Genomic DNA, 24,399 nt, shown 5'->3' on the forward strand with positions numbered 1-24,399 from the left:
CTGAATCGATCGGAAAGTTTCCGATACGTCAGGAGCAGGCGGAAAGTCAATTCCGATCGGAATATGAGAAACAATAAGCTGACATTTCTAAAGCAATAGCCACTTTTAGGGAGGTTAGTTTTATTCTTCGTTACACCATATTTTAAACATTATAATGGTAAGTATAAAAAGTATTTGTGATATTATTCTTACATATACAGATAATTCGTTTTAAATTATAAATGTAGTTTTCTCTCTAAATAAATGTTTTCTGAAAAAAATAATTGAAATAGAAGTTTGACTTAGGAAAAAATAAAATTACAATGTTATTTCGATTGCTGTGCTAAGCAATTCAAAATTTTTTTCTTGGAATAAAAGAACTTCCATGTCAAGATTTTTTTTTCTAGAAACGTTTATTTCAAAAGAAATGTAAAAAGATTTTTTATCAATATTTAATTACAGATAAATCAAGATTTCTTAACTTAATACTTAAAATTAATTATCTTGTATATTTGTATACTATTCTAAAAATAATATATATTTATATTTTCATTTCATAGCTGCCTGTCTTACGACGCGAAAGAGAAAGACAACGCCTTCAAGCGATACAGGCAAATAAAATTATGAGAAGGAGAATAAGATATATGCTTGACCCATTTAGTCTGTCTGAGAACCAATTCGTTGGGTTGTATCGTCTCACAAAAAATCTGACAAGTTCTCATACAAGCACTGGAACCACATCTTCCTCTACGCAGAAGCCCTCTAGCAATTCCAAATGAGTAAGTATATAACTGTAATATTAAAAGTTGTAATTAGGAGCAGTTAAAATAAAATTAATATTATTTTATAATGATATATAATTAAAATTTATTTCAAAACAATTTTTTTGTTTCCACCTTTCCAGATCCAGATCTCACTCGCTCCACTCTCGTTATCGTAAGCACCCTCTGTTAAGCCAGCGGCACACGGTGCTTGTTTTCGTGCTGGATTGCTTGCTGAATGAAAATACTGTGTTCTGATTGGTGTATTTCCATCTTCGAAAATGTACCAATCAGAACGCAATATTTTCATCCAGTAAGCAATCCAGCACGAAAACAAGCACCGTGTGCCGCTGGCTTTATATACGTATGAATTCTGTATTACTCTATTCTTTTTATTCATGTATATCTGTCGGTCATTTCTCTTATCTGCTGTATTCACAACTCGAGTCTTCTGTATATAGTATATAATTTCTCGTATATGAGGTATGTGTATATATATATATATATGTAACTAATAATATGTAAAAAAGATTTTAAACTTGTCGCTTTTTCTTAAATTTAAAATATGTAATAAATTATAACAGTTGATAACATTCATAAATGTACATTGCTTCATGAAAAAGAACAAAATTATATATTATATAAGCGGGTTGAATAATGTACATGACATGTATAAACATTTATTAAACATGATTAATCATATACTACTGTGTACATATTAATATACTGGTTACATCAAAAGTGCAGAGTAATGTTTAAAGTATGTCATGCTTATTTTGCATTTTGGGCTTAGAAAGCTCAAATAAATGACTCCACTTTCAATATTTGGTCAAGACGATATTCTTTATAATATTTTAGGATAAAAAGCGGAAGTTATTTTGTTATTTTTAATCAACCTTAATATATTATGGTAATTTATAGACACTAATTTGAGAGGGTTTGAGAATGATATTTAAATTTTATATTTATGTTTACATAGACACAGAATTTCAATTTTAGTAAAAAAGAAATTTTTTTACTTGTATTGCATTAATATATTTATTTTATGTAATAGAAGCATTATTGCTTATATACTTTAATGTTAATTGTGATAATGTATTTTATTCTAGGTTATCAAGTTACTGATTTGATAAGATCAAGTAGTTGTTACATAATTATAAAAAAATATGAGTGATTTCAAAATGTTGCAAATTAAGGAAGTAAATAAAGAAGAAAAAGTAAAACAAATACAAGAAAAAGAAGAGGAGGAGGAAGAAGAAAATATTGATGATGCTAGAAGTATTGTGACTTTAAAAAATATAATCTATACACCAAATTTGAAAGCCAAGCATATTCTTCATAGTAGCATTTTTCATCCTCTGCTACAAGAATGGCAATCTAAGAGTTCAAATAATTATGATGCTTTTAATCTTATGTATCCTATATTTGTGACGTAAGTATAACATCTGACAGTTATGTATAAAATATTTTTTATTATGAACACTCATACTTATATGTACTATTGTGAAACAGACAAATATGAAAGATGTATTTCATAAAGATGTATAAATTTTATATTTAGTTATAACAGTATAATAATTTTATAAAATATAGTTTTGCAAATATATCCAAGGTAATTATATACCAATTAACGAATTCCTTTCCAGTAATCTTCATCTTGACATATGTTATTAAAAATATAATGCTACATAAAATAATATACAATATTTCAACCATCAGACTAGGTTTATTACAAAGTTACAGGCCAAAGAAATTTCCTAACTTATCTTTATGATTATTCTAATAAAATTAATCAATTTTCATAATATTTGATGAAGAATATAAATTATATCAGAGATGAATAAATAAACTTATGTACATAAATGTCACAATAACAGATTAGGATTAAGTTCTGTTATATTTTTTCAAACTTTTGTTAATAATATAATAAATAATGTTCAATGGCTGGAATCTCTTATATATTATATAGTATAGTATATTATTGATAATATGTCATAGTCAAGGTCATTGGAAAATAATTATATAATTATCTATTTTAAAAGCATAAACAAAGATCAAAATTATTTTTGAGGATATATATTGCTTCAAATGTTATGATTTTTTAAATAATAAAGATCAGATAGAAATACAAAATATGTATGTATATATGATATATAATATCAAATAAAAATTTTGTGTATGTGATTCAGTGATGCAGAAAATATTGAAATAGTTAAAAGTATGCCTGGTGTATATCGCTTGCCACTTTGCTGGATAGTATCCTTTTTAGAACCTTTAGTTAAGGAAGGATTAAAGTCTATTTTAGTATTTGGTGTACTGAAGAATCTATCAAAGGTATATATAGTAATATTTATTGATTAAAAAATATATAGCTTTTTCGAAATTTATGCAAATATATATCGTAAATCTTATTTATTTCTATTTCTTCTATCTAAATTTGAAATTTGTATATCTTAATTGAGATATACAAATTTTTGATTTTAGATAAGATAGAAAATGTTTAGTGGAATAGGAGAGAGGTATAATGATCATTAGTTTTACAAATATGTAATATTAGTAAAACTAATGATGATGATTAGTTTAAATTTTAATTAAGTACTCTATACATAATAAAGATCTATATAATTTTAAACAATTTTTAATTACAGGATGTGGATGGTTACCATGCTGATAGTAAATACAGTCCTGTTATTCAAGCTATAGGCATAATCAAGGATTATTTCCCTAATTTAGTAATAGCCTGTGATGTTTGTTTATGTTCATACACATCTTTGGGACATTGTGGTCTTGTCAGAGGTGATGGTTCTATAGATAACAACGCCAGTATTAAAAGAATCGCTCAAATTGCTCTTGCCTATGCTAATGCTGGTAAGAAATTGTATATTCTTAAAAATTATCTATAAAGTATACATCTATAATTTGCCCTATGTTTAAAATATCAATTATCAACGTCAACAATTGTTATTATAAATATGAAATAATATATAAAAACTATAATTCCATTCAGAAGTCTAATTTTAACTCAAATGCGATCATTACCAGTCTTTCGTTATCTTTTCCAATTATGTCGATACACGCGATTATCTCTATCATAGCTATATTTGTATAAAACATAAATGTTCATAAATGTGCTTTACAGGCGCGCATATTGTTGCACCATCTGATATGATGGATGGTAGAGTGGGTGCAATAAAAAATATTCTGATGGATAACGATTTGTCGCATAAGGTAGCAGTCTTATCTTATTCTGCAAAATTTGCGTCGTCATTTTACGGGCCATTCCGGAAGGTATCCAACAGCGCGCCATTAATGGGCGATCGCAAACGTTATCAGTTGCCTCCCGGTAGCACCGGATTGGCACTCAGAGCAGCCGTAAGTTTTATTTTATTATCGTTGATCTATTTGTTTATTCTATTATTGTCGATTATATCACTCTTCTACAATGTTATATCACATAGGATTATCAAGTCTGATTTCATTGATAGTATAGTTCTAAGATATCTTATATGTAAGAAAAAAATTATAACTGAATATAGTACATTTATTTTAAAAATCAAAAATTAAAGTAGAATACAGGATATATTGTGTACTTGTTATGCAAAATTCAGGTACTTAATTCAGATATGGGTCATATTGATAATAGTTGTTTGAAACTTATTTTACATGAGATACTTAGATTTAAATTTAGAGTTAGATCAGAGTTTTGCAGTTGAATTAAATAATATATATGTAATATTTGTAATAGCGATTTAACTAAACAAAGTCCAATATAAATTCAAACCCGAATATCTCATCTCGAACAAGTTTCAAACAAGTAATGACACTAATACAAATCTCAAAATTGCATCAACATTTTTCTTTTTGTTCTACACTCTCCCGTGACTATTTGTCACAGATGTGAAATCGATTTTTTAAGTTCTATGTATTTCTGAATATGTCCTTTTTCTTTAAAGGCAAGAGATGTAGAGGAAGGAGCGGACATGCTAATGGTGAAGCCAGGATTACCTTACTTGGATATAATCAAACGTATAAAGGATGCCCATCCTGAATATCCTCTATTTGTATACCAAGTCTCAGGAGAATACGCCATGTTGCGACATGCTGCGGATAAAAATATAATCAAATTGCTGGAAACAGTGCATGAAACAATATCCTGTATGAGAAGAGCCGGCGCAGATTGCATCATAACGTACTTCACTCCTCTACTTTTGAAAGCATGGCTTAATAAACCAGCCAAATATTAGAATCCAATCATTAGAATTTTGCACGAGAATTTTGCTATGTCCTACTTGATCGTTTGGTAACTGGGAGAAGTGCTCGAAAAGAAATAGCTAGAGATGTAAAAAATAATTTTTCTTCTAACAAGTCAGGGATTCACTGCACACTTTTATATACCGTGATTTTTATAATGTATGAAAACAGCAATAGTTAACATGTCATACAAGATTATGAGTCAATCATTGGTATCGATTGTTTGCGAAAATTTGTACAAATTCTGTTACGCACGTGTATTTGTTATAAGTTAAATTAACAAACTTTGAGTGTTTCGTCGAGATCAGCGCGTGTAGATAATTGTAAATACTTGGGTTCAAAGGGAGCAGTGAGATAATAATGCGAGAGCCGATGCAGTGAATAATACGTGTTCCGTTTAACTCACTACTTGAAATAACGGACACGTACCGTTAGACGGGAAAGGTGTTACGGATGTGGTGTGTTTGTGCACATGCATGAAGCATGACTGGATTGAAGTAAAGCGTAAAATGTTATCTTTAAGTACGTCCAATCGGGAGCATTTTCTTACTTGTGAATGTGTGTCAAAAGGTACTGATTATAAAACAAATTATTGCATAATCGTTAGTGGAACACACGCCAATGGATAAAAGTTGTAAAAAAACTTAGCATTTAGGTTGCTATTCGTAACATGACTCCTCATTATCAAGTGATACAAAAATTAAAAGAAGCAACAGTAATCGTAGTTTTTTAGTAAATATTTTTACCAATTAGTTTTTATAACATTTACAATATTGCGTACAGATTATATTTAAGCATGTATGACCATATATGTACATATGCATAATGGATATCAGATTTATGTATATATATATGTACTAAATTTTTTTGGATAATCAGCTGGATCATAGTATCTTTAAAGATGCAGTAGAGAGAGTACTGATTCTTTTAATAATTATTTTCTATATATACTTATGTGATAGATGTGTATTTAGTAAGTTTTAATAAAATTTCATGATGGTCTGTATGCAAACATTAAGAAATGATCCTTGCGCCTAGAATGCCTAATCCCAGAATGTAACCCGCTAATTTCAAGAAAAATTATATCGAACATCGCGTGTGAGCGTTATCCTCGATATGACCATTCTAGCCATTTTTTCATGATGAATTTCAGTTCAGCTTTCAACTAACTCGACATCGTCTCGCGATTGCGTATTATATTCTCATGGTATTCGTGTGTCCATATCTCATTCGATAGCCGCACGATACCATTCCTGTCTGCGCACCCTTGAACCTTCCGCTGGGCTGGTCACCACGTGTACCCCGTATCATATCTAATCGGTCGCATGCCAATCGCGACCGCCCGCAAAGGTTCTGGAAGTGGTTCACCGTGACGTGGGCCAACGTACTGCGGCCAGCAGTGTGCGCGTTAGCCAATCAGCGTGCCGGCATTCCGCGAGCGCCGCTCTCGCGCCGCCAATCGGCATCGGCCACGACGAACGCTCCCGTTAATATCCCGGCCTTAGGTCCGTTGTAGAGATCAGTCATCGCTGTACCGTTTTCGAGTGAGACTGGCAACGTACATACCGGTGTGGAAGAATAGAGAGAAAAGCGATCTGCAACGATCGACGTATCTGCTTGAGACATAATTTCGACTGGTGAGTGAACGATAATTTGATTTTCCCGATCTCTCTCGCTCACCCTGAGAGGTTCGAAATCTCACGTCTCGCCGCCGCTAGATGTTCCATTCCGCCGAATCACTGCCTGTCGGCGACGTGCAAGCCGAACGACCCGATCATCATCTTCGTCCAAACGGGATTTTCCTTCTCGGAAAAGCCCCGGGCGGGTTGACGGAATATTCCAGTCGTTAGTCGCGGCCGACGCAAATCGGCGAGCTCGATGCGTTTCTCCTCATTCGCGCTTGTTCAAATTCGTCAGTTCGAGTTTTTTTTATGGCTGGACGTCGCACGGCGTCTTCTGCCACGTTTGATCGTGATTCGTTCGATATGCTCGCGGTCGAAGCGGTTATCGGGTACGTTTACGAGCGTATCTCCCTCGTCAGCACGCTCGCGGATATGTTCATTGGATCGCAATAATTGCCGCACCTGATCGGCTCCGACGTGTCGAGATACCTCGAAGTCGCGGAATCTTCCCGGAATGGAGAGATGACGTGTGACACGTTTATCAAGCCGGAGCTCGACGTTGCTCCGATAGATCCCTCGTGTCGTGGCGATATTAACGGCTCGTGGCGTTAATTTTTCGTTGGTTCGTCGTCGATTTGTTGCTGTTGAATTAGTTTAAATTTGCAATGCTGGAAGGAATATTGCATTCAAGCATTATGAGATATGACTGGTGCCAGATGTAAAAAAATGACATAAATTGCTGAGTATGATCGTGATGATGATGTACCGAGCCCTCGAGATCAATTCCTGCATAATACAATTTACGGAGATGTCCTCCGAAGGAAGTTAATTCAGACGGAGAGTCTATTTTTATAATGTTAATTTATCGTCGACTCATGTTGATTGTTATCTCAATGTAACAAGAAACTGTATGTTGAGATTTCTCTACATAACTTACCACCTATTGACATGATAGCTAACATGTAAAATTACAATATGTAATTAATTACGTACCAATTCACAAAATCACAAAATGATAATTTATACCATACAACACGTATTATATTTAGTATATTAACAGATGTATTCCATAGTCCTATCAAATCACGATAGAATTATCAGAAAGAGTCCCAATCATGTGTTAATTTTATCATTATTTGTAATTTAGGTGAAGTTCATAGAACACGCAATATGAAGGAAGCAACAGCTTTGTTGATGCTGGGACTGTTAGCAGTCACCACGTTTGCGAAGGAGGACAAGGAAAAGGAAGACATTGGTACGGTGATAGGAATTGATTTGGGTACAACCTACTCCTGGTGAGTACGCATTATCTGAAGACATGATACAATGTTGCATCGCGTTCACATCTGGAACAGACCGATCTCTGACCTCACGTGCATGCGTTTTCCAGCGTTGGCGTATACAAGAACGGCCGTGTGGAGATCATAGCCAATGACCAGGGTAACAGAATCACTCCTTCCTACGTGGCATTCACCGCCGACGGCGAGCGCCTGATCGGCGACGCCGCGAAGAATCAGCTGACGACAAATCCGGAAAACACTGTGTTTGACGCGAAGCGACTGATCGGTCGCGAGTGGTCGGATCCCACCGTGCAGCACGACGTGAAGTTCTTCCCGTTCCCAGTGATTGAGAAGAACAACAAGCCACATATCAAGGTCGACACTAGCCAAGGCGAGAAGGTGTTCGCACCGGAAGAGATCTCCGCTATGGTACTAGGCAAGATGAAGGAGACCGCCGAGGCGTATCTCGGCAAGAAGGTCACTCACGCGGTGGTTACCGTCCCGGCATACTTCAATGACGCGCAGAGACAGGTGAGGTATACCTCGCGATAAGCGAGATATGCTTTATGCTCGGATTTGTTGCATAAGGATTTGACTGCGTGCTTCAAGTACAATACAAGTCATGAATGCTGTGAGCTTCTGATTAATGTTCCATTGAAGTATTTGAGTTATTCTTTTTGCTCTTTATCTTTAGTATTTGCGTTCAGACAAAAATCTAATGATTGGTCTTTTTCTTTAACTAAGTTATGCTTCTTAACATTAGGGTAACAAATATATAAACTAACGTTCAAAGGAACAAGATTCCAGCATAGTTTGGCTAAAAAGAACAAGCCTGCCACTGAGATGTCACACATAATATACATTATAACGAGGAAACAATGTTACGACGTAATAAGTTGTTTTTCTTCCTGCTTTCGAAGTGTAGGAAACTGCTGGGTTTGACTTCCGGGCTGACGTAAGCTTCCTTCGACTTGGGTCTGTTTTCGACGTTTCGTCAGACGTTCAGTTCACCTCTTCAAGAAAAGCAACAACTTGAGACTCTTAAAGATCGAAGTTGCTTCTCTCCTTGAAAATATGAACTCAAGCGTTCGCGAGTTGTTGAAATCGAATTTTCCACGAAGAACACGCCAGCAACTCGGCAACCAAACTGAGCTAATCGATTAGTACATTTTTTCAGTTTTAATTTTCTAATCTCACGTTCTGGTGTTCCCTTTATCGTTACAGGCAACTAAGGATGCTGGGACTATTTCTGGTCTGGTCGTAATGAGGATCATCAACGAACCGACTGCCGCCGCGATCGCGTACGGTTTGGACAAGAAGGACGGTGAGAAGAACGTGCTGGTGTTCGATCTGGGCGGTGGTACCTTCGACGTCAGCCTGCTCACTATCGACAACGGTGTGTTCGAGGTCGTTGCCACGAACGGAGACACTCATCTGGGAGGCGAGGACTTCGATCAGCGCGTAATGGATCACTTCATCAAGCTGTACAAGAAGAAGAAGGGCAAGGACATTCGCAAGGACAATCGAGCTGTACAGAAACTGCGTCGTGAAGTTGAAAAGGCTAAGCGAGCACTCAGCGCCAGCCACCAAGTGTGTATATGTTCTCTTCTACCTGACGTGACCTTTGAATCTTTAAATGCTCCAATATTGTATCTCTTCAAGTCAAGCGATTATTACGTGCTCGTTATTTTTTATGAATTTAATCCGATATTTTGCTGCAGGTAAGGATCGAGATCGAATCGTTCTTCGAGGGCGAAGACTTCTCTGAGACCTTGACTCGTGCCAAATTCGAGGAGCTGAACATGGACCTCTTCCGCAGTACTCTGAAGCCTGTGCAGAAGGTCTTGGAAGATTCTGACATGAGCAAGAAAGACGTGGACGAGATTGTCTTGGTTGGTGGCTCGACTAGGATCCCGAAAGTTCAGCAATTGGTGAAGGAATTCTTCGGTGGCAAGGAACCGTCGCGAGGCATCAATCCTGATGAGGCTGTCGCTTATGGCGCTGCCGTACAGGCAGGAGTGCTATCTGGAGAACAAGACACGGATGCGATCGTACTTCTTGACGTTAATCCTCTTACTATGGGTATTGAGACTGTTGGAGGTGTGATGACCAAACTTATTCCAAGGTGAGCACCAAACATTTTCTTCTGTTACACAGCTGTGTAGTTACTCATTGTAGCAAGCCGAAGTCGGTTTTGAGCGCGCCTTAATTGAGGAGAACTCGACGAATCTTAAATTCTTTGCGCTCTCAAGTAAATAAAATTTTTGCATATTATGTATGTGTCGCAATTTTGACGTTCTTGGAACTTTTAATCTTCAGAAAACCTTTGACTTTTATACACTTTTGCATTTCTACTTGTATTCTGATGTTATGTTTTTAGATTCTTGAGTTATTAGAGTCCTCATTAAATTCATCGTAGATAATTAGATTCTCGGTTACTTCATCTGATCAATTCTTAGACTAGTTGAATTTTCTTTGATGTCTTCTTGGACTTTATAATTATTTCGCACATGTAATCATTAAATAACATCGTTCCTTTATTTTTCCAGGAATACCGTCATTCCCACGAAGAAATCCCAGATCTTCTCTACGGCGTCCGACAGCCAACATACCGTCACGATCCAGGTGTATGAAGGCGAGCGTCCGATGACCAAGGACAACCATCTGCTCGGCAAGTTCGACCTCACTGGCATCCCACCGGCGCCGCGTGGCATACCGCAGATCGAGGTAACCTTCGAGATCGACGCGAACGGTATCCTGCAAGTGTCGGCCGAGGACAAAGGCACCGGTAACCGTGAGAAGATCGTCATCACAAATGACCAGAATCGCTTGACACCCGACGACATCGAGCGGATGATCAAGGACGCGGAGAAGTTCGCCGATGACGACAAGAAGCTGAAGGAACGCGTGGAGGCGCGTAACGATCTCGAGTCGTACACGTACTCGTTGAAGAACCAGCTGGCTGACAAGGAGAAGCTCGGCTCGAAGGTGAGCGACGAGGACAGGACCACGATGGAGGAGGCGATCGAGGAGAAGATCAAGTGGCTGGAGGACAACCAGGACACTGAGCCGGAGGAATACAAAAAACAGAAGAAGGAGTTGACTGACATCGTTCAACCGATCATCACCAAACTCTACCAAGGGGCAGGTGGTGGCGTGCCACCGACTGGCGGCGACGAAGAGGATCTCAAAGACGAGCTTTAACTGCAAGCTAACGACTCGCCCGTTTCGGCTCGCGATATAGACTGATTAACTTCACCTCCCGAGCAAATACTTTACAGAAATACTGTTGAGACGTACGAGAGGTTGGAGTACATTCACGAGACACGCCGCGTTCTCGCTGTGCATTCAGTTGAAATACGACTGTCTGGTTCTAACTTTCATTTAAGTAACCTTTGTAGTGTACGATAAACGTTATAAGATAAAGGATATATATAGGTCGTTCATGGCGTCCGTTCTCCACTTGGATCTATCTAACGCGTCGAAAGTGAACGAGCAAACGCCACTCCACTCTGATAGTGTAAGAGACGACAGGAGCTAAATGTACAGTGAGAACGAAAGTCTTCGCCACGTTAAGTCTGCGTGCGTTCAAGGAAAGTGCGAGCGAGGATGTCGAAAAGAAATCAATCGGGTTTTTTAAATATCTATCATTCATAGCATTACGTAGGGAAGAATATTAGTTAGTTATGATTGACCTATAATTATGTAAAAATACTAACTCTTTATCTGTTGTACCCTCTTGCATTTTCCTTAGTCGAGGAAAGTAGTCTTGTGGAAAGTGCTAGTCACTCGTGTGTGCTGTAGAATGTATTTAATGATGTGTCGGCAAAATTCTGCGCCCGGCTGAGCCAAAAAAAACATTTTATGAAATCGCGGAGTACGGTTTACAACAAATGCAACAAAATATAACCGAGATTTTATCTCGTAGTTCAGTCGGTCGCGGGACAAGTGCTCGTTGAGTGTTCGGAATCGGTCGTGTTCACGAGGCGAATTTCGGACGTCGTATCTACAACACCGTGTGTTCTTTATTACGAAATTGCGACGAGTCGCGAAGTACGACCCGCATTTTTTCCGTGACGCTTTCTTCATCTCACATTGGTTTTCGAATATTTTTATGAGAGAAGGGGCGACGGAGAGACGACGACGTGAAATGTCTGGGAATTGTCTCGTAAACGCAATTAGCTAATTCCAAGCACTGTGGATTACTGGAGATCCACCAGGAGATCGTACGGTGACTACAATATACGGTGACATCATTCTGTATCGTGTTTGCCAGGAGGAATCACTTTGATCCTCTCGAGATCCATCCGTCGGGAGGAGTCCGGAAGAGGGAGATTTTCCCGACGCTCTTCTCGTTCTCCTTCTCCTAAAAACACACACATACACAAACACATATACACACACACACACACATCCAATATCGCGTCGTTAATTTATTTTGAATTGTTTTATATGTTCCATTAAGTCCAATAATCAATAATAAAACTCGTTACAAGTTTATTCGAGTGTATGCGTTTGGAAATGGGAATGAATGATATGCGCGCGAGTATTGCGGTATTTACCATGTAAACTCGTAAACTGCCGCCGGGCTACATTGTACCGTGTACCGTGTAGCCGTATATGCGTATGTGCGTGAATGTTGCAATATGTATCGGTATCACAAAAATAAAGATTTTTTCAGTAAACGAAAACTTGCGAAAGCTCAATATAGCGGTAGCCCGTTCGACCCGTCGAGCGAGAGGGGTGACGTTACATTAACAAATTCGCACTGGGTTTTGAAAAATTTATTCAAGGATCCAGTTGATACTGTAACAAAAACAGCAGGGGATTCATAGACGTGGTATACAATTAATTCCCTATTATAATATTTTTCTCATCCGCCTGTTGGTTTCTTTTCTCGCCGAAATACAAACGTTTTAACGACGATAGTAACACAATTCGCGCTCCTACGTGGAGTTTACTGACGTTCTCGCTTACACAGAGCAGTCCAATCGCAATTACGCTCTCACGTAACGTTTCGCGAATTTACTTAGGTATAAAAATAATAATATCGAAATCGGGCACTTTTTTTTCTGCGCATATGTCGGTAGAATGAAAAGCTTGTGGGCTGTGTCGGAGATTATAGCTCTACAAGACGCCGCAAATCTGAGACCAATTTTCGCAAGAATCGCCGCTCAACTTCAAGCTTCTTCCACTTCACCGAGAACAATGTATCATACGAAATATTCTATCCTTTCGATGAGCGTCATTAGAAAGAGAGTAGTAATCGTTAATTTCACTAATAATAAACACACGCTGATAATTGAGGCACACGCGTGCGCGTAACGTTATCTTCAGTCGTGTCGCGAATATGAATTACACAAGAGACTGTTCTCGGCTGTTTTATGTTTTAATTTTTACGATGTGTTAATGAAAAAGCAGCGAATGTGACGAGTGATTTTCTCGAGCGATTTTCAATTCGCCGTCCGTCAATTCCGTAGCTTTTCCGACGCAGCCTCACGAACGCCACGATCGCGTTCCCAATGTGATTTCCATTGTGAATTCCGATGCACGTATTATAACGAATCGTATCGAGTCGTACGCTTCACAAAAATATGATCTACGAATAATAATACTATGTCCTTATCGGGAAACAGAAAGTACCAATTCGCAGCGATGTAGAATTCCGAGCGATCGGTACAAAACGCCGAAACGGGCAGCGGAGCGAGTGAACGGTGCTATTGTTGGTCTGCGAATCAATCACGTTTCACCTCGCCCACTCACAGCAGATTTCTGTATGTATAAAAAAGTAAGGCCAAACGATAGGCATTCAGTGCGTGAATCACGAACCAGAAGGACAATTTTCGTTGTAACTCACAGAGTTAGTACAATTCGCTTTGCTATTTTACACTGTGAACAAGTAACGAGGTATTTCATTGCGGTTTGTACAATAGAGTTGCATATACATCGTTTTCCTTCTACACTGTTTTACTTTCTTCTCTTCATTTTTGTATGCACGTATGTGTGTGTATGTGTGTGTGTGTTTTTTTTCGTCTTCCGTACTTTTTTTTGGCATTTGCTTCGAAAAGAGACTTCGAACAACGAGAGCGTTTGAGCACATTTTCTGGCTGATTTCTTTTTTCTTAGATCGTCGAAGCGACAGTGTACTAATTATGGAATTATTTATCTCGTCTCATTTATATGCAATCCCTAAGGAACATGAGGTGCGCTATCTCGTACTCGTGTGTACTTAGCCAGATGTAAGTCTGCATACGACTAAGACAGAGAAACGCAAGAAAGACGGATAAGAGAACGACAATAATATACTTTGATCGGGTAATATCGATCTCCGAAATCTCATCTTTCCTTCGAGAAGGAGAAACTCAATTAACTTGCACAATTAAACTCCGTTTATTAGGGATCGAGACAAGCAACTTGGATTGACGTATGCATAGATTAATTAAGCGCGAAATAGCTCATTAGGATTATTTTTGTGGCTAAATGAAGGGGATCCTAATCAAATTACACGACTATACACTAAAGGCTATAGGACTATAGTTTGCAGACTATAGGACTATAGTTTATAGACTACAGGGCTATAGTTTGTAGACTATAGAACTATATTCTAAAGAATCCCCTTGTGTATAGTCTAAAATAATTTCCGTTTATACCGATCGTTCGATACGTGCATGGAATAATTTTCCATGAAATTATCTCAATTTTGACGGTGCATGCAAACGACGGCGTGCTGATAAGCAGACACGACACGCATCGAGAGAAGATACCGCAGTAATTTAATACACCATCGTTTTCACACCGCATCTCATCGCACAAAAGAAAATAATTTAGTATAAAAGATTGGTTTTATTCATTTAGAGTATAAAATCTCTAACTTGTGTGTATTAAACGATCGGTATAAACGAGACCATATTCTACAGTGATGGTTAAATCACAACAGCAAGCCGCAAATGTAAGTATTCCCACAGCAAGACGCACTTTCCTGGTCCCTAATCTAATACACGTGAGGGGGGAGTCCCCCCCTCCGAGAGCACCGTAATTTGGACAGAAATTTTATAATTCGCATAACGCTACAACGCTACAACGAAGTGCCTTCTTTCCAGGGCACATCGCGTTGTTCCCTCTGACCGTAACGAAGGATCAAGCAGGATCAATCAAGTGGGACATCACTTGATTAACCCTGCTTCATTCTATCCGACGCGGTCGCAATCAAGTACTTAGCCCTATGCAGACCCCGCGAATGAATTGCGAATTGCTCCGAGACAGTCAATGATCGATGAGTGCCCGAGTGGCGCGTGAAACGCTACGTACGAGTCGAATGAACAAGTTTTTCGCACGCTTCCCGGTCAAAATCAACGGTCGAAAACCTGGAATCTCGGCGAAGGAGTTGATTTTGCGTCCCCCGCTTACCGTTAGTATCGCGAAATTCCAGAATGTAGCGCGATCGAGTCGCCATGTGTGACACGTGGGCACTTGGTGCTCACGTGTCCTGAATCTTCCGCTATCTCTGTCTCTCGATTCCCCGTTATTCTCCTGTCTTCCCTCCACGTTAATAACTATGTAGTAATGTGGAATTTTTACTCCCTCCTGCTCCTCCATCTCCTCTGTTTCGCTTTACGCGGTAAATATTAATTTTTTTTGTTTTCTTTCTCTAGCATGAACACATTCAACATATTGTTTCGTTTTTCTTTTATTCCATTCTTTTTCTTCTTCTTCTTCTTCTTCTTCTTCTTCTTCTTCTTCTTCTTCTGCTTCTCATTCAATCATACAGTGCATTCTGAAATCAACCGACTGTGAAATAACAGAGCGTGGAGAAGTGTACGGTTCTCTTCAGATTTTGCCTGTATACTGATCTTGCACTGTTTTCTTTTCATCGACTTCTGCTTCATTCTCCTCTTCTCTTTCATTTTCTCTTTCGTCTGCCAGTCTATACGTGTACTTCGGATGTATTTTTATATAATCGTTAGTGAATACATAGATCTATTGTGCGTCACAACCCGAGAGGATCCTAAATTTGAAACGCTTCTCGAATCTCCTAGTCTTCGCATTATATATTTAGTGTTGCTTGAAAAGTAAGACTTCTGTTTCCTTTTTGCGATCATTTTGACTAATTTTATCGTTCAGAAGCAATAAAGCACACTCAAAATTTTTACAAAATATATCTGATTAGAATGATATGTCTAAAAAGTGACATTTATGATCGATTGATCAAACTTGTGCAATAGTCGAAAAATTCGCTCTTTTTCAATGATCAATAATCAAAATTAACATGACAAAATCACGCATTTGAAAGACAGGTGACATGTTATATTAATTTTACAATTTTTATTAATTTTTAATGCCAAAATAAAACTTTCGGCATATCCGTTCAATCCGCTCAATCGATTGCAAATGTCACTTTCTGTATCGTTTCGTCTCATTGTATTTTGCTGGAATTTTTAACATATATCTTCTCGCTTCTGACATCAATCAGATGACCGCGGCGAAGAATCAGCAGTCTTCATCCTCGTGACACGAATATTTTTACGTTGACAAGGATATAATATTAGTATCGACTGAGTTTATAGAATCAAGTCGATCGATTGTTGCAAATGACTGAAGAAAGCTTTTCTTCAACAAATCCTCTCTGATTGTAACGCATTTCCATACATATAGAAATACTTGTAATGCCTACTTGCTAATGCCAGCGAATACATTGAGCTACTAGTATAATCGTAGCATATATATTCTTAAATTCTCGGGTTAGTAATTAAACTATATCTTTCGTTTCCCGAAGAAGTTCCGTCCTTGTGTCGGAGATTTTCGCGTAAAAAAAATGTGACGTGACTCTACTGACGCCAAACGATGTGAACATGAGATGTGTGTGTGTGTGTACATGTTTGTGTCATCAAGTATATGTTTTGTGTAACGAATATATAAATAATTTCCCTAAGCGTAATATTTGCGAAACATGAAGTTCGATTAGGAACAGTCCGTTTAACAGATACTGTTACATCTGATAAATTATAGTTCATATAAAATTTTCTAAATAGAGAGAAAGAGAGAGAGAGAGAGAGAGAGAGAGAGAAAGAGAGAGAGAGAGAGAGAAAAAGGCGCCGCACAAACGAGACTATAAAAATCATTCGTGTGAATTCCCTTTTAAAATGCAATTGCAATTCTTACACTCTAACTTACGCCGGTAATAAAACGCATTACAACTCTGCTTGGAATTTCTGTACAAGAAGTTTGCTGCAATCGCTTTACATATAATGCGCCTCGAAATAGATACGTATCTCTTCTGTTAAACACGGAATCGGACTCTACTTTGAGAAAATTCAACTTATCTCTAATTGTTTTCTAACAATCGAACAATAAAAAAATCAATTTCTTCGTAAGATCAATTTGCCAACAGTAGTATGACTGTACTTTTTAGTAACTAGTTCGACTTTATAATCGTTAAGAGTATATCGAAGGTAGGTTGATTTAAAGAATAGCCTACTTATATACTTTTCTTTTTCGGAACACGTATTGAAGTAGAATTCACATTGATAACTTTCGACCCACAGATTACCAAGTAGAAAACAGTATTCTTTCCTATACGATATTTTAGGTCATCTCTTTTTCAACAATTAGTCAATTGCTTCATAATAAATGAAATTTCAAAATGGATTTCTAAGAAAATATAAACATACAATATATGGTCTAAAAAATATTAAAATTGAATAAATTATTGTGAATATTCTTACCCTTTAAATCGTTTTCAATTTACTGGCAATTAGTATTCTCGAGTGAAAGAAAAAAAAAAACAAAACTATACATGCAATAGTTTTGTAAAAAAAAAAAAAAAAAAAGAGGTTATAGGTAAGATATAAGTTTCTTAAAACAATCCATTTGATTGTTGACATACTATAACAAAGATATGTGCATGTAGCGAGCGTTCGTAATTACAATACAGAAGGAGAATGTCGAAGATAGTAGCCTGTGGATCGAAAAATTACATTTTCCTTCGAAACATACATTAGCAGAATTTTCAACGGAAAATTCACGCGCTAACTCTCGCGCGGAGACTAATTTAACAAATATTATAAACGCGGTGCGCTTCTGGTCGCGTCGCTTAAATACCATTTCCCTAGTTTGAACAACAACAATGTATCTCGTATCACAGTATTATTCAGTAGTGTATTTAATATTTGTCTCGCATTCACTTTGGATATGGCAAATATGAGATAGTAACAGTAAAATTATACTAATGTAAGTCTATAACTCTTTGGGGCTAAATGCATATCACAGTGGGAGAATTTTCAACGTTCCTATGTTCATCGTCTTCCTCGTCGTCCACTTTCTTTCTTTCTTCTTCTTTTTTTTGTCTTTTTCCTTTTACTTATTTTAGATTATTATTTAACCGTCCAGAAGCGCACCACCGTTTCAGAGAAGTGTGTTGCCTTTTTAAGGTCACGTTAAAAATCTATTACGCGCTATATTACGAAGAAGCATCGCCGTCAACCAGTGGAAACAAGCAAGCAATATAATATTAGGTAAGACCTTTTTCACCATTAGTCAAAAAATGCATCGTTAGATTATTTGAGACCGTATTCCCGTATCCGTCCCGTTATGCAGTCTTGTCCTAACTTTTTTTTTTCTTTTGCTGCGTAGTGCGTAATATGGACTATTGAAACACAGGACTATTGAATTGTACTCTTCTTTTTTGTAGTTTTTGAAACGCGAGGGGTTATTACGCAGTTGCATATGATACCTCGGCTTCCTGAAGTTTCAACTCTCATATAAGTACTTCGAAATCTAAAGAAATAATACATTATCAATTTGTTTATTTGTCTAAATATTTAACGGAAGTTTGACTTCTCTTACACGATTATATTTAGAGAAATTTTATTTTGAAGAATTATAAGTTTCAACTAAAAAGTTAAAATCTATAATTCTTGAAAATTGAAGAGAAGAGAAGGAGTCAACACAAGTTTCATTGAGATAAATATTCAACGTAACGACTTTCAAGACTCCATATACGAGAACTCATATGCAACAACTTAACAAAGAGTGGTCCATATCAACTAATCTATATTGCTTATATGATGAGGTCGACGCAATACTGTGCTATAACGTTTCGTTGAAAAAATAAGATCGTCGAGTTACGTTTTAAGTAGTATCGTCGAAAGTCCAAACCGGAGTAAAAAAATACCCGTTCCTTTTTATACGCTGTTAACAAATAAAAGGAAAATGCTACACAGCTCTTCCCTAACGCTAAGAACATGCAGTAAATATTAATATTAATTGTCGATGTGCCAATAATAATGCACAATCACTTACATTACGTTCTCGATAATGATCTTCACCGTCGTCTATCTACCGTATGTTCTAAAAATGTCTCTCTGTTACTGACCTTAACATGATCAGAGAGATGCAGCGAAGTTAAATAATTTGATTCAGTCATGAGTGTGCAAACGAGCCGACGTTCGGAACTGATAAAAAAAGAAAACGACAGTTTGAATTCCAAAATTCGGCACTGTTTTAAGTAATTTGCAAAAGCTCTCCGTTAACTTTCCTCCAAATGTACTCGTGCTCACTGCATTATATAATTTAATTCCGTTGAATACATTTCTTTTTTCCTCCTGCAAGAAAATCCATAATCCCATTGTCGGCTTCCTGAACTGGCCGTGTGTTTTCACTTTCACTTTCGGTAGAAATCCGTTTCAACAAGATTAATTTCTTTCCCGATCGCGAGTGCTTCTGTCCTTCTGAGAAAAAATATGTCGAGGAAAGTCTCCTGTGATAATAGAAATCAAAACCGTTAACATCACAGAGATGCGATCGTCCATAATAGCGATACTGCTTACCAGTAGATAGGTACGGGTACGCGTACCCGTGTTTAAAATAGAGACTTAGCGAACGCCTGGATGACAGTAGGCACAGTAGCGTCGAAACCGTTGATCGATAGGATATTTTTGTCGGGATTCGCTTTATAATACGTCGAACAAGAGCACACGGCACAATTGATCAACCTGCAGGAGGAACGATATATTTAACTTCACAAAAGTTAAATAAAAAAAAGCTGCGCGACATACAATTAAAAAGTAAAAATTAGAAGGTCTGTAAGAGCTAACGTTGGATTGAGGTACGTAAATAAATAATCGTAAATAGCAACCGCGGGTTGCGGATGCTGGAAATAATTGTGTTGACATAAAATGAGTACATAAACAATACTTAATAAAGATAAAAAATAAATTCGCTTAAACCACACATTTATTGGAATATTATCAGCTCCACCGTAAATAAACAATAGCCTATTTACGTACCACAACCTAACATTAGTTTTTAATAAACCTCTTTTTTATTTTTCGATCATATAAAAATATACGTGTAATATTAATTTTTATAACTATACTTGCTAAACTATCTGTCTTTTTCTCCTTCTATTTCAAGTATCGAATAAACATCTGCTATTTTATGGAGATTGTGCAACTATAAAGAACATACTTACATTTCAAGCTAAGTTAATAACTCCAAATTAGAACGACTAAAGTTACATTATGTTTCTGACTTTATACTTTTACTCGTCACCTTTATTGAACTTTTAAAATCGTGGTAATATAGAAACGAGTACTTACTTCGCGTGTGGGAGTTTCAGTTTCGTTCTGTACGCTATCAGAGCTTCTTCGGACGTATCGGATTTGGCGTACACTTGATCTACAATGTTGATGAAGACATCGTATTTGTTATTCTGATGCGCGGCCCACGACATCGGTTTAGCCAGATTGACATTTCCGACCGGCATCTGCGATAGTCTTCGCATGGTTTGGCCAAAGGATGCTGTCTTGTCGATGTTCACAGTGTGTACTCCGACGTTCTTGAATGTCGCCACGGTGACGTTCTTCTCGCATCGAACGAGCGACAGCACGATCATACAGCCGGCCTCGGCACCGGTCATGTTGGCGTTGCGCCAAGCACGTGAATCCAACATCACCTTGTTCATATCGATCGTCACCATGTAACGCAAGCCGGTAGGTTGCAGATGCTGAAAATAATCGCAGAATATAATATGCATACATAGAAAAAAATATATATTTGGAACACATTTATTTATTGAAGTATTATCAACTCCGTTGTGAAATATATTTGAATATTTTAGCAGATCGTATGTGTATGATGCATTGAAATGAGATGACCGAAAAATCATAATTAAATTTAATTCATAACTGTCAAGTCGACGTGCGCAAGGGATCGACTTACGCAAAATGACAAGTTCAACGCCTTGTACAAAGCGTCAATTATTCTGGAATTCGGTTTAGGCGGTGGTGGAGGAGGTTTCTTCGCTTGTTCTTTGACCTTTCGTTTTTCGTAGCTCAGAGGTCTTGAAAACGTATTACAATCGTTATAAGCGATAATCCTTCCGTGATTCAGAACTATGTACGCATAATCGCATACTTACTTTCCAGAATTTTCGTAATTCCTGATAGTGATCAGAACCAACGCCGGATGGACTTTATCGCGCGCTAAACGCTCCTCGTTGACCAGCTGTTCTGTTATCATCGCAACCGCTGGAGCGTCTGGTTTGAGTATTTCGAGATTATGAATTCTTTGCAAGTTGTTCAGAAGCGTGACGATATCCATTGACGATATCAATGCGTTCCAAACCTATGTAGAAAATCGAACGTTATTATTAAAGAAACCATTTCAGATTCTATCGCATGAATGATTAAATTTATTGCAATTTCAATGACTTTAAACTCACTTGTGCACATACTTACCATAAATTATCATTTTTAACAAATAATGGCGCAGCGTTTATCGCCTTATTATTTTTGCAATCAGGAAAGCTCATACATAAATTATAATAAGAGATAGTTCTGTATGTGCATTTTTATTTTTATGTTTACCTCCTTGGATGTCAACAAATGTCCGGGTACATGATCCAGCGATAATTGGTATTCTTCTAGCAAGGCAGCAGCACGGACCTCGTCTTCACAGTGTTTAAAATCTTCGACTTTTTGTATATATTCCATGATTTCAGTAATTTTCGGATTGTCAGCTACCTTTTCCAAAGAAGCTTTGGTATGCTTCATACCGTGTATTATGTATTGCAACACTATTCCCATTTCTATTAAATAATTAACTGTCTAAGTAACATTTCCATCATTAATTAATAATTACGGTTATCAGTAGCAGTGTACCATAAATCCACTATAAGATTTATATTCTAATTATTTAAATTTTATGAATTATGTATCGCTTAATCATTAATTTCTCGACAATTCAATTATTGATATTATCCTAAAAACTTACAAACTAAGAAGCTTGGTGAATTTCGAATAAAGTAGATTTATGCTTTCCCCCATAGCTTGGTATGTTTACCTGAACTATTAGTTATAGGATGAGATAGTTTGATGATATCTTTGTGTTTCCAACCATATCTACTCCTGCATCTTGTGACATACTTCGCCAAATCTAATGGTTCTTTGGACAAGTACCATTGATTAACGGCCTTTCTGAGGCCATTGCCCCATCCACTTTTAGCATTATCATCCGCAGCCAACTCCTTCTGTTTGCTCAGTTTTGAGGCAAACTTAACAAACAGCATAAAGTGCTGCTGCGATGCGCAGATCTTTCCCACACTTTTATATGCTGCATGACGTAATTTCTCACTTTGCATTTGTCTGCAGCAAACAGCAAGAGCAAATACCAAGGTTTCTGGACATGGGACAAGACCACTGTCAAATGCCTGCAAATACCTTTACCTTAGGAACAATAGCAACAAAAAGCTCCACAATATATTGGACAATTTATGCTGATATTACCTTTGTAATTAATTCAATGGGTACCAATTGTTTCTTCGGATTTTCAGCTAGTTCTAATATGGACATGATATTAACGGCTCGAAAGTAATCATGGACGAACCAATTTCCAGGATGATAATCAGCATATTCTTTTCCAACATACAAAAACTGTGACAAACGTACTTCAGGATCCCTGATACAATTATTGGGCGTATCTTCTGCTGCCATTTCTTAACAATAATATGCCTGAAACAAGATAAATTATAGTTAACATATGTCAGAAGGAGAAATATAACAAAGAATTTAGAATCTGTTGGGCCAAGAATTCCATTGAAAAATATTTCAAATGCCTAGTTCCTTACTTAAGGAAACAAGCAAACTTTGATTTTAACAATCAACCATTAAATTTTCTAATCAATTAATTTCTCTCAATTTCCAATTTGTTCAATCTATTCCTATCTGTATTTATTCATAAACATCGATTTCAATAACAAGCAATTATTTGCAATATTTAACTTATTTTCATTCACAGTTATTTACAATTTTAGAAAACAAGGATCTTGTGATTTTGATAACAATAAAAAATACTTCAAAATATTGTTAGAAAAATCGTTTATGATGAAAACACAAGCACCTTCGTCACAATGATACATAATTTTTCTAACGCTTGCTTATTTCGAAGCATTTCCATTACTGTACACAAAACGGGAATATCAGCTTCACATTATTTACATGGTCCGTTAATAGGACTGCCAGTTGACACGCATCTCGCGGATACACAAGCACACAATCATACCCACACATATTCGCACGCGCGCGCGACCATAGACACACATACACGCGCATGGGAACGAATTCCTTCGCGAGAATCACCTGGTTACCGGATAAGGTAACGCGGTGATACAGCTTGCGAACTCAAGTACGTCGTCGGAGGCGAATTTCGTCCGTGAACGTGCCACGGTCTCTCTAGCATGCCCTCGTCCAGAGGTTTATTACCTTGCGTCAATGTGGTCCAACGTCGAGAACGGTCATACACTGCGGAGAAATAGAGACGACTGTCCACGGTGACTGACGTTCCAAGACTTGTGGAGCAAAGCGCACTGACTGACGCAGGTGGTGACCTGGTGCGACGACGAGCCGCGTTTGACGTGTTGGTAATCGCCATTGCCGTTAGATGGCGCTATATTGACATCTACACGCTTCACGGTAGTGATGGCGCCGACGAGCGAACTGTACGAACAATAAATCGAAAAATCTTTTCAAACTGCGATATCATATTACCCGAACAGTAATTTGTAAAATATCCGAATTACACGTTTGCACATACAACATGAACACTAACGATCCAGTGTATTTATAAATTTATTTTTTTTGACTGTTGCTACTTTGGCGACATGTCGAAGGAAAATTCGATCGGGATTAACACTCGTCGCGGGCAACGGACAAGTGTCCTCATCATTAATCGTTGCTTGACAATCGAAGAAGAATAAGTGAAATTCCTTCTTCTCCGCCGCTGATAAGCGACATCACATTCCCATTGATTGTCAGGAGAGAGTTAAAGAAAGATATTCTGAAGTCGAATAACAGAATGACGTAAATTTGCGCGAAGTTGCTCGTCGACGAGACTGATTTCTCTCTACGTAAATGCACGTATCTCTACGATTTCCTTTGGGCGTTCTACACACAGTGTCGTCTCACTATCGACTCGATACAAATAAACGCCAAACACGCGGATAATTTAAAA

The 24,399-nt window shown here is 37.4% G+C and overlaps 2 protein-coding genes and 1 long non-coding RNA gene across 8 annotated transcripts; 2 read left to right on the plus strand and 1 right to left on the minus strand.

Moving 5' to 3' along the window:
• Positions 1-51: 51 nt before the first annotated feature.
• LOC112589326 (uncharacterized) lies at positions 52-956 on the plus strand. Its single transcript, XR_003113469.1, has 3 exons — positions 52-157; positions 540-758; positions 884-956. It is a non-coding gene; the product is annotated as an uncharacterized LOC112589326 (long non-coding RNA).
• A 144-nt stretch (positions 957-1,100) lies between these two features.
• Hsc70-3 (heat shock protein 70 cognate 3) lies at positions 1,101-13,853 on the plus strand. Of its 4 annotated transcripts, XM_025302205.1 has the most exons (10): positions 1,855-2,172; positions 2,930-3,074; positions 3,389-3,608; positions 3,880-4,112; positions 4,694-4,931; positions 7,830-7,908; positions 8,004-8,424; positions 9,118-9,483; positions 9,615-10,018; positions 10,443-13,853. In XM_025302205.1, exons 1-10 carry the CDS (start codon positions 1,907-1,909, stop codon positions 11,095-11,097), a joined length of 3,027 nt encoding a protein of 1,008 aa, XP_025157990.1. In that variant the 5' UTR covers positions 1,855-1,906; the 3' UTR covers positions 11,098-13,853. The 4 variants fall into 4 exon arrangements, with proteins under 4 accessions (XP_019696000.2, XP_025157990.1, XP_011135831.1 ...); XM_019840441.2 differs by lacking the exons at positions 7,830-7,908; positions 8,004-8,424; positions 9,118-9,483; positions 9,615-10,018; positions 10,443-13,853 and adding an exon at positions 1,101-1,223 and having other exon boundaries at positions 1,850-2,172; positions 4,694-5,601; XM_011137529.3 differs by lacking the exons at positions 1,855-2,172; positions 2,930-3,074; positions 3,389-3,608; positions 3,880-4,112; positions 4,694-4,931 and adding an exon at positions 6,429-6,628 and having other exon boundaries at positions 7,761-7,908.
• Positions 13,854-19,543: 5,690 nt separating this feature from the next.
• On the minus strand, positions 19,544-23,866 carry LOC105181047 (60 kDa SS-A/Ro ribonucleoprotein). Of its 3 annotated transcripts, none has more exons than XM_025302198.1 (9): positions 23,652-23,866; positions 22,677-22,901; positions 22,234-22,600; positions 21,759-21,979; positions 21,311-21,516; positions 21,112-21,232; positions 20,490-20,896; positions 19,719-19,883; positions 19,544-19,619 (listed from the first exon to the last, which is right to left on the minus strand). In XM_025302198.1, exons 2-8 carry the CDS (start codon positions 22,881-22,883, stop codon positions 19,751-19,753), a joined length of 1,662 nt encoding a protein of 553 aa, XP_025157983.1. In that variant the 5' UTR covers positions 22,884-22,901; positions 23,652-23,866; the 3' UTR covers positions 19,544-19,619; positions 19,719-19,750. The 3 variants fall into 3 exon arrangements, with proteins under 3 accessions (XP_025157983.1, XP_025157982.1, XP_011135830.1); XM_025302197.1 differs by having other exon boundaries at positions 19,544-19,648; positions 23,652-23,864; XM_011137528.2 differs by lacking the exon at positions 23,652-23,866 and adding an exon at positions 23,290-23,420 and having other exon boundaries at positions 19,544-19,648.
• Positions 23,867-24,399: the final 533 nt, after the last annotated feature.

Source organism: Harpegnathos saltator, unplaced genomic scaffold, assembly GCF_003227715.2.
Source record: "Harpegnathos saltator strain DR-91 unplaced genomic scaffold, Hsal_v8.6 scaffold47, whole genome shotgun sequence".
NCBI lineage: Eukaryota > Metazoa > Arthropoda > Insecta > Hymenoptera > Formicidae > Harpegnathos > Harpegnathos saltator.

Coding starts and splice junctions, on each gene's coding strand:
- Hsc70-3 (XM_025302205.1), top strand. CDS start 1,907: ATGAGTGATTTCAAAATGTTGCAAATTAAGGAAGTAAATAAAGAAGAA. Junction 3,075..3,388: donor TACTGAAGAATCTATCAAAG/GTATATATAGTA, acceptor TTTTAATTACAG/GATGTGGATGGTTACCATGC. Junction 4,113..4,693: donor GATTGGCACTCAGAGCAGCC/GTAAGTTTTATT, acceptor TTTTCTTTAAAG/GCAAGAGATGTAGAGGAAGG.
- LOC105181047 (XM_025302198.1), bottom strand. CDS start 22,883: ATGGCAGCAGAAGATACGCCCAATAATTGTATCAGGGATCCTGAAGTA. Junction 21,980..22,233: donor TCCTATAACTAATAGTTCAG/GTAAACATACCA, acceptor ATTATTTAATAG/AAATGGGAATAGTGTTGCAA. Junction 20,897..21,111: donor CGTTGAACTTGTCATTTTGC/GTAAGTCGATCC, acceptor GATTATTTTCAG/CATCTGCAACCTACCGGCTT.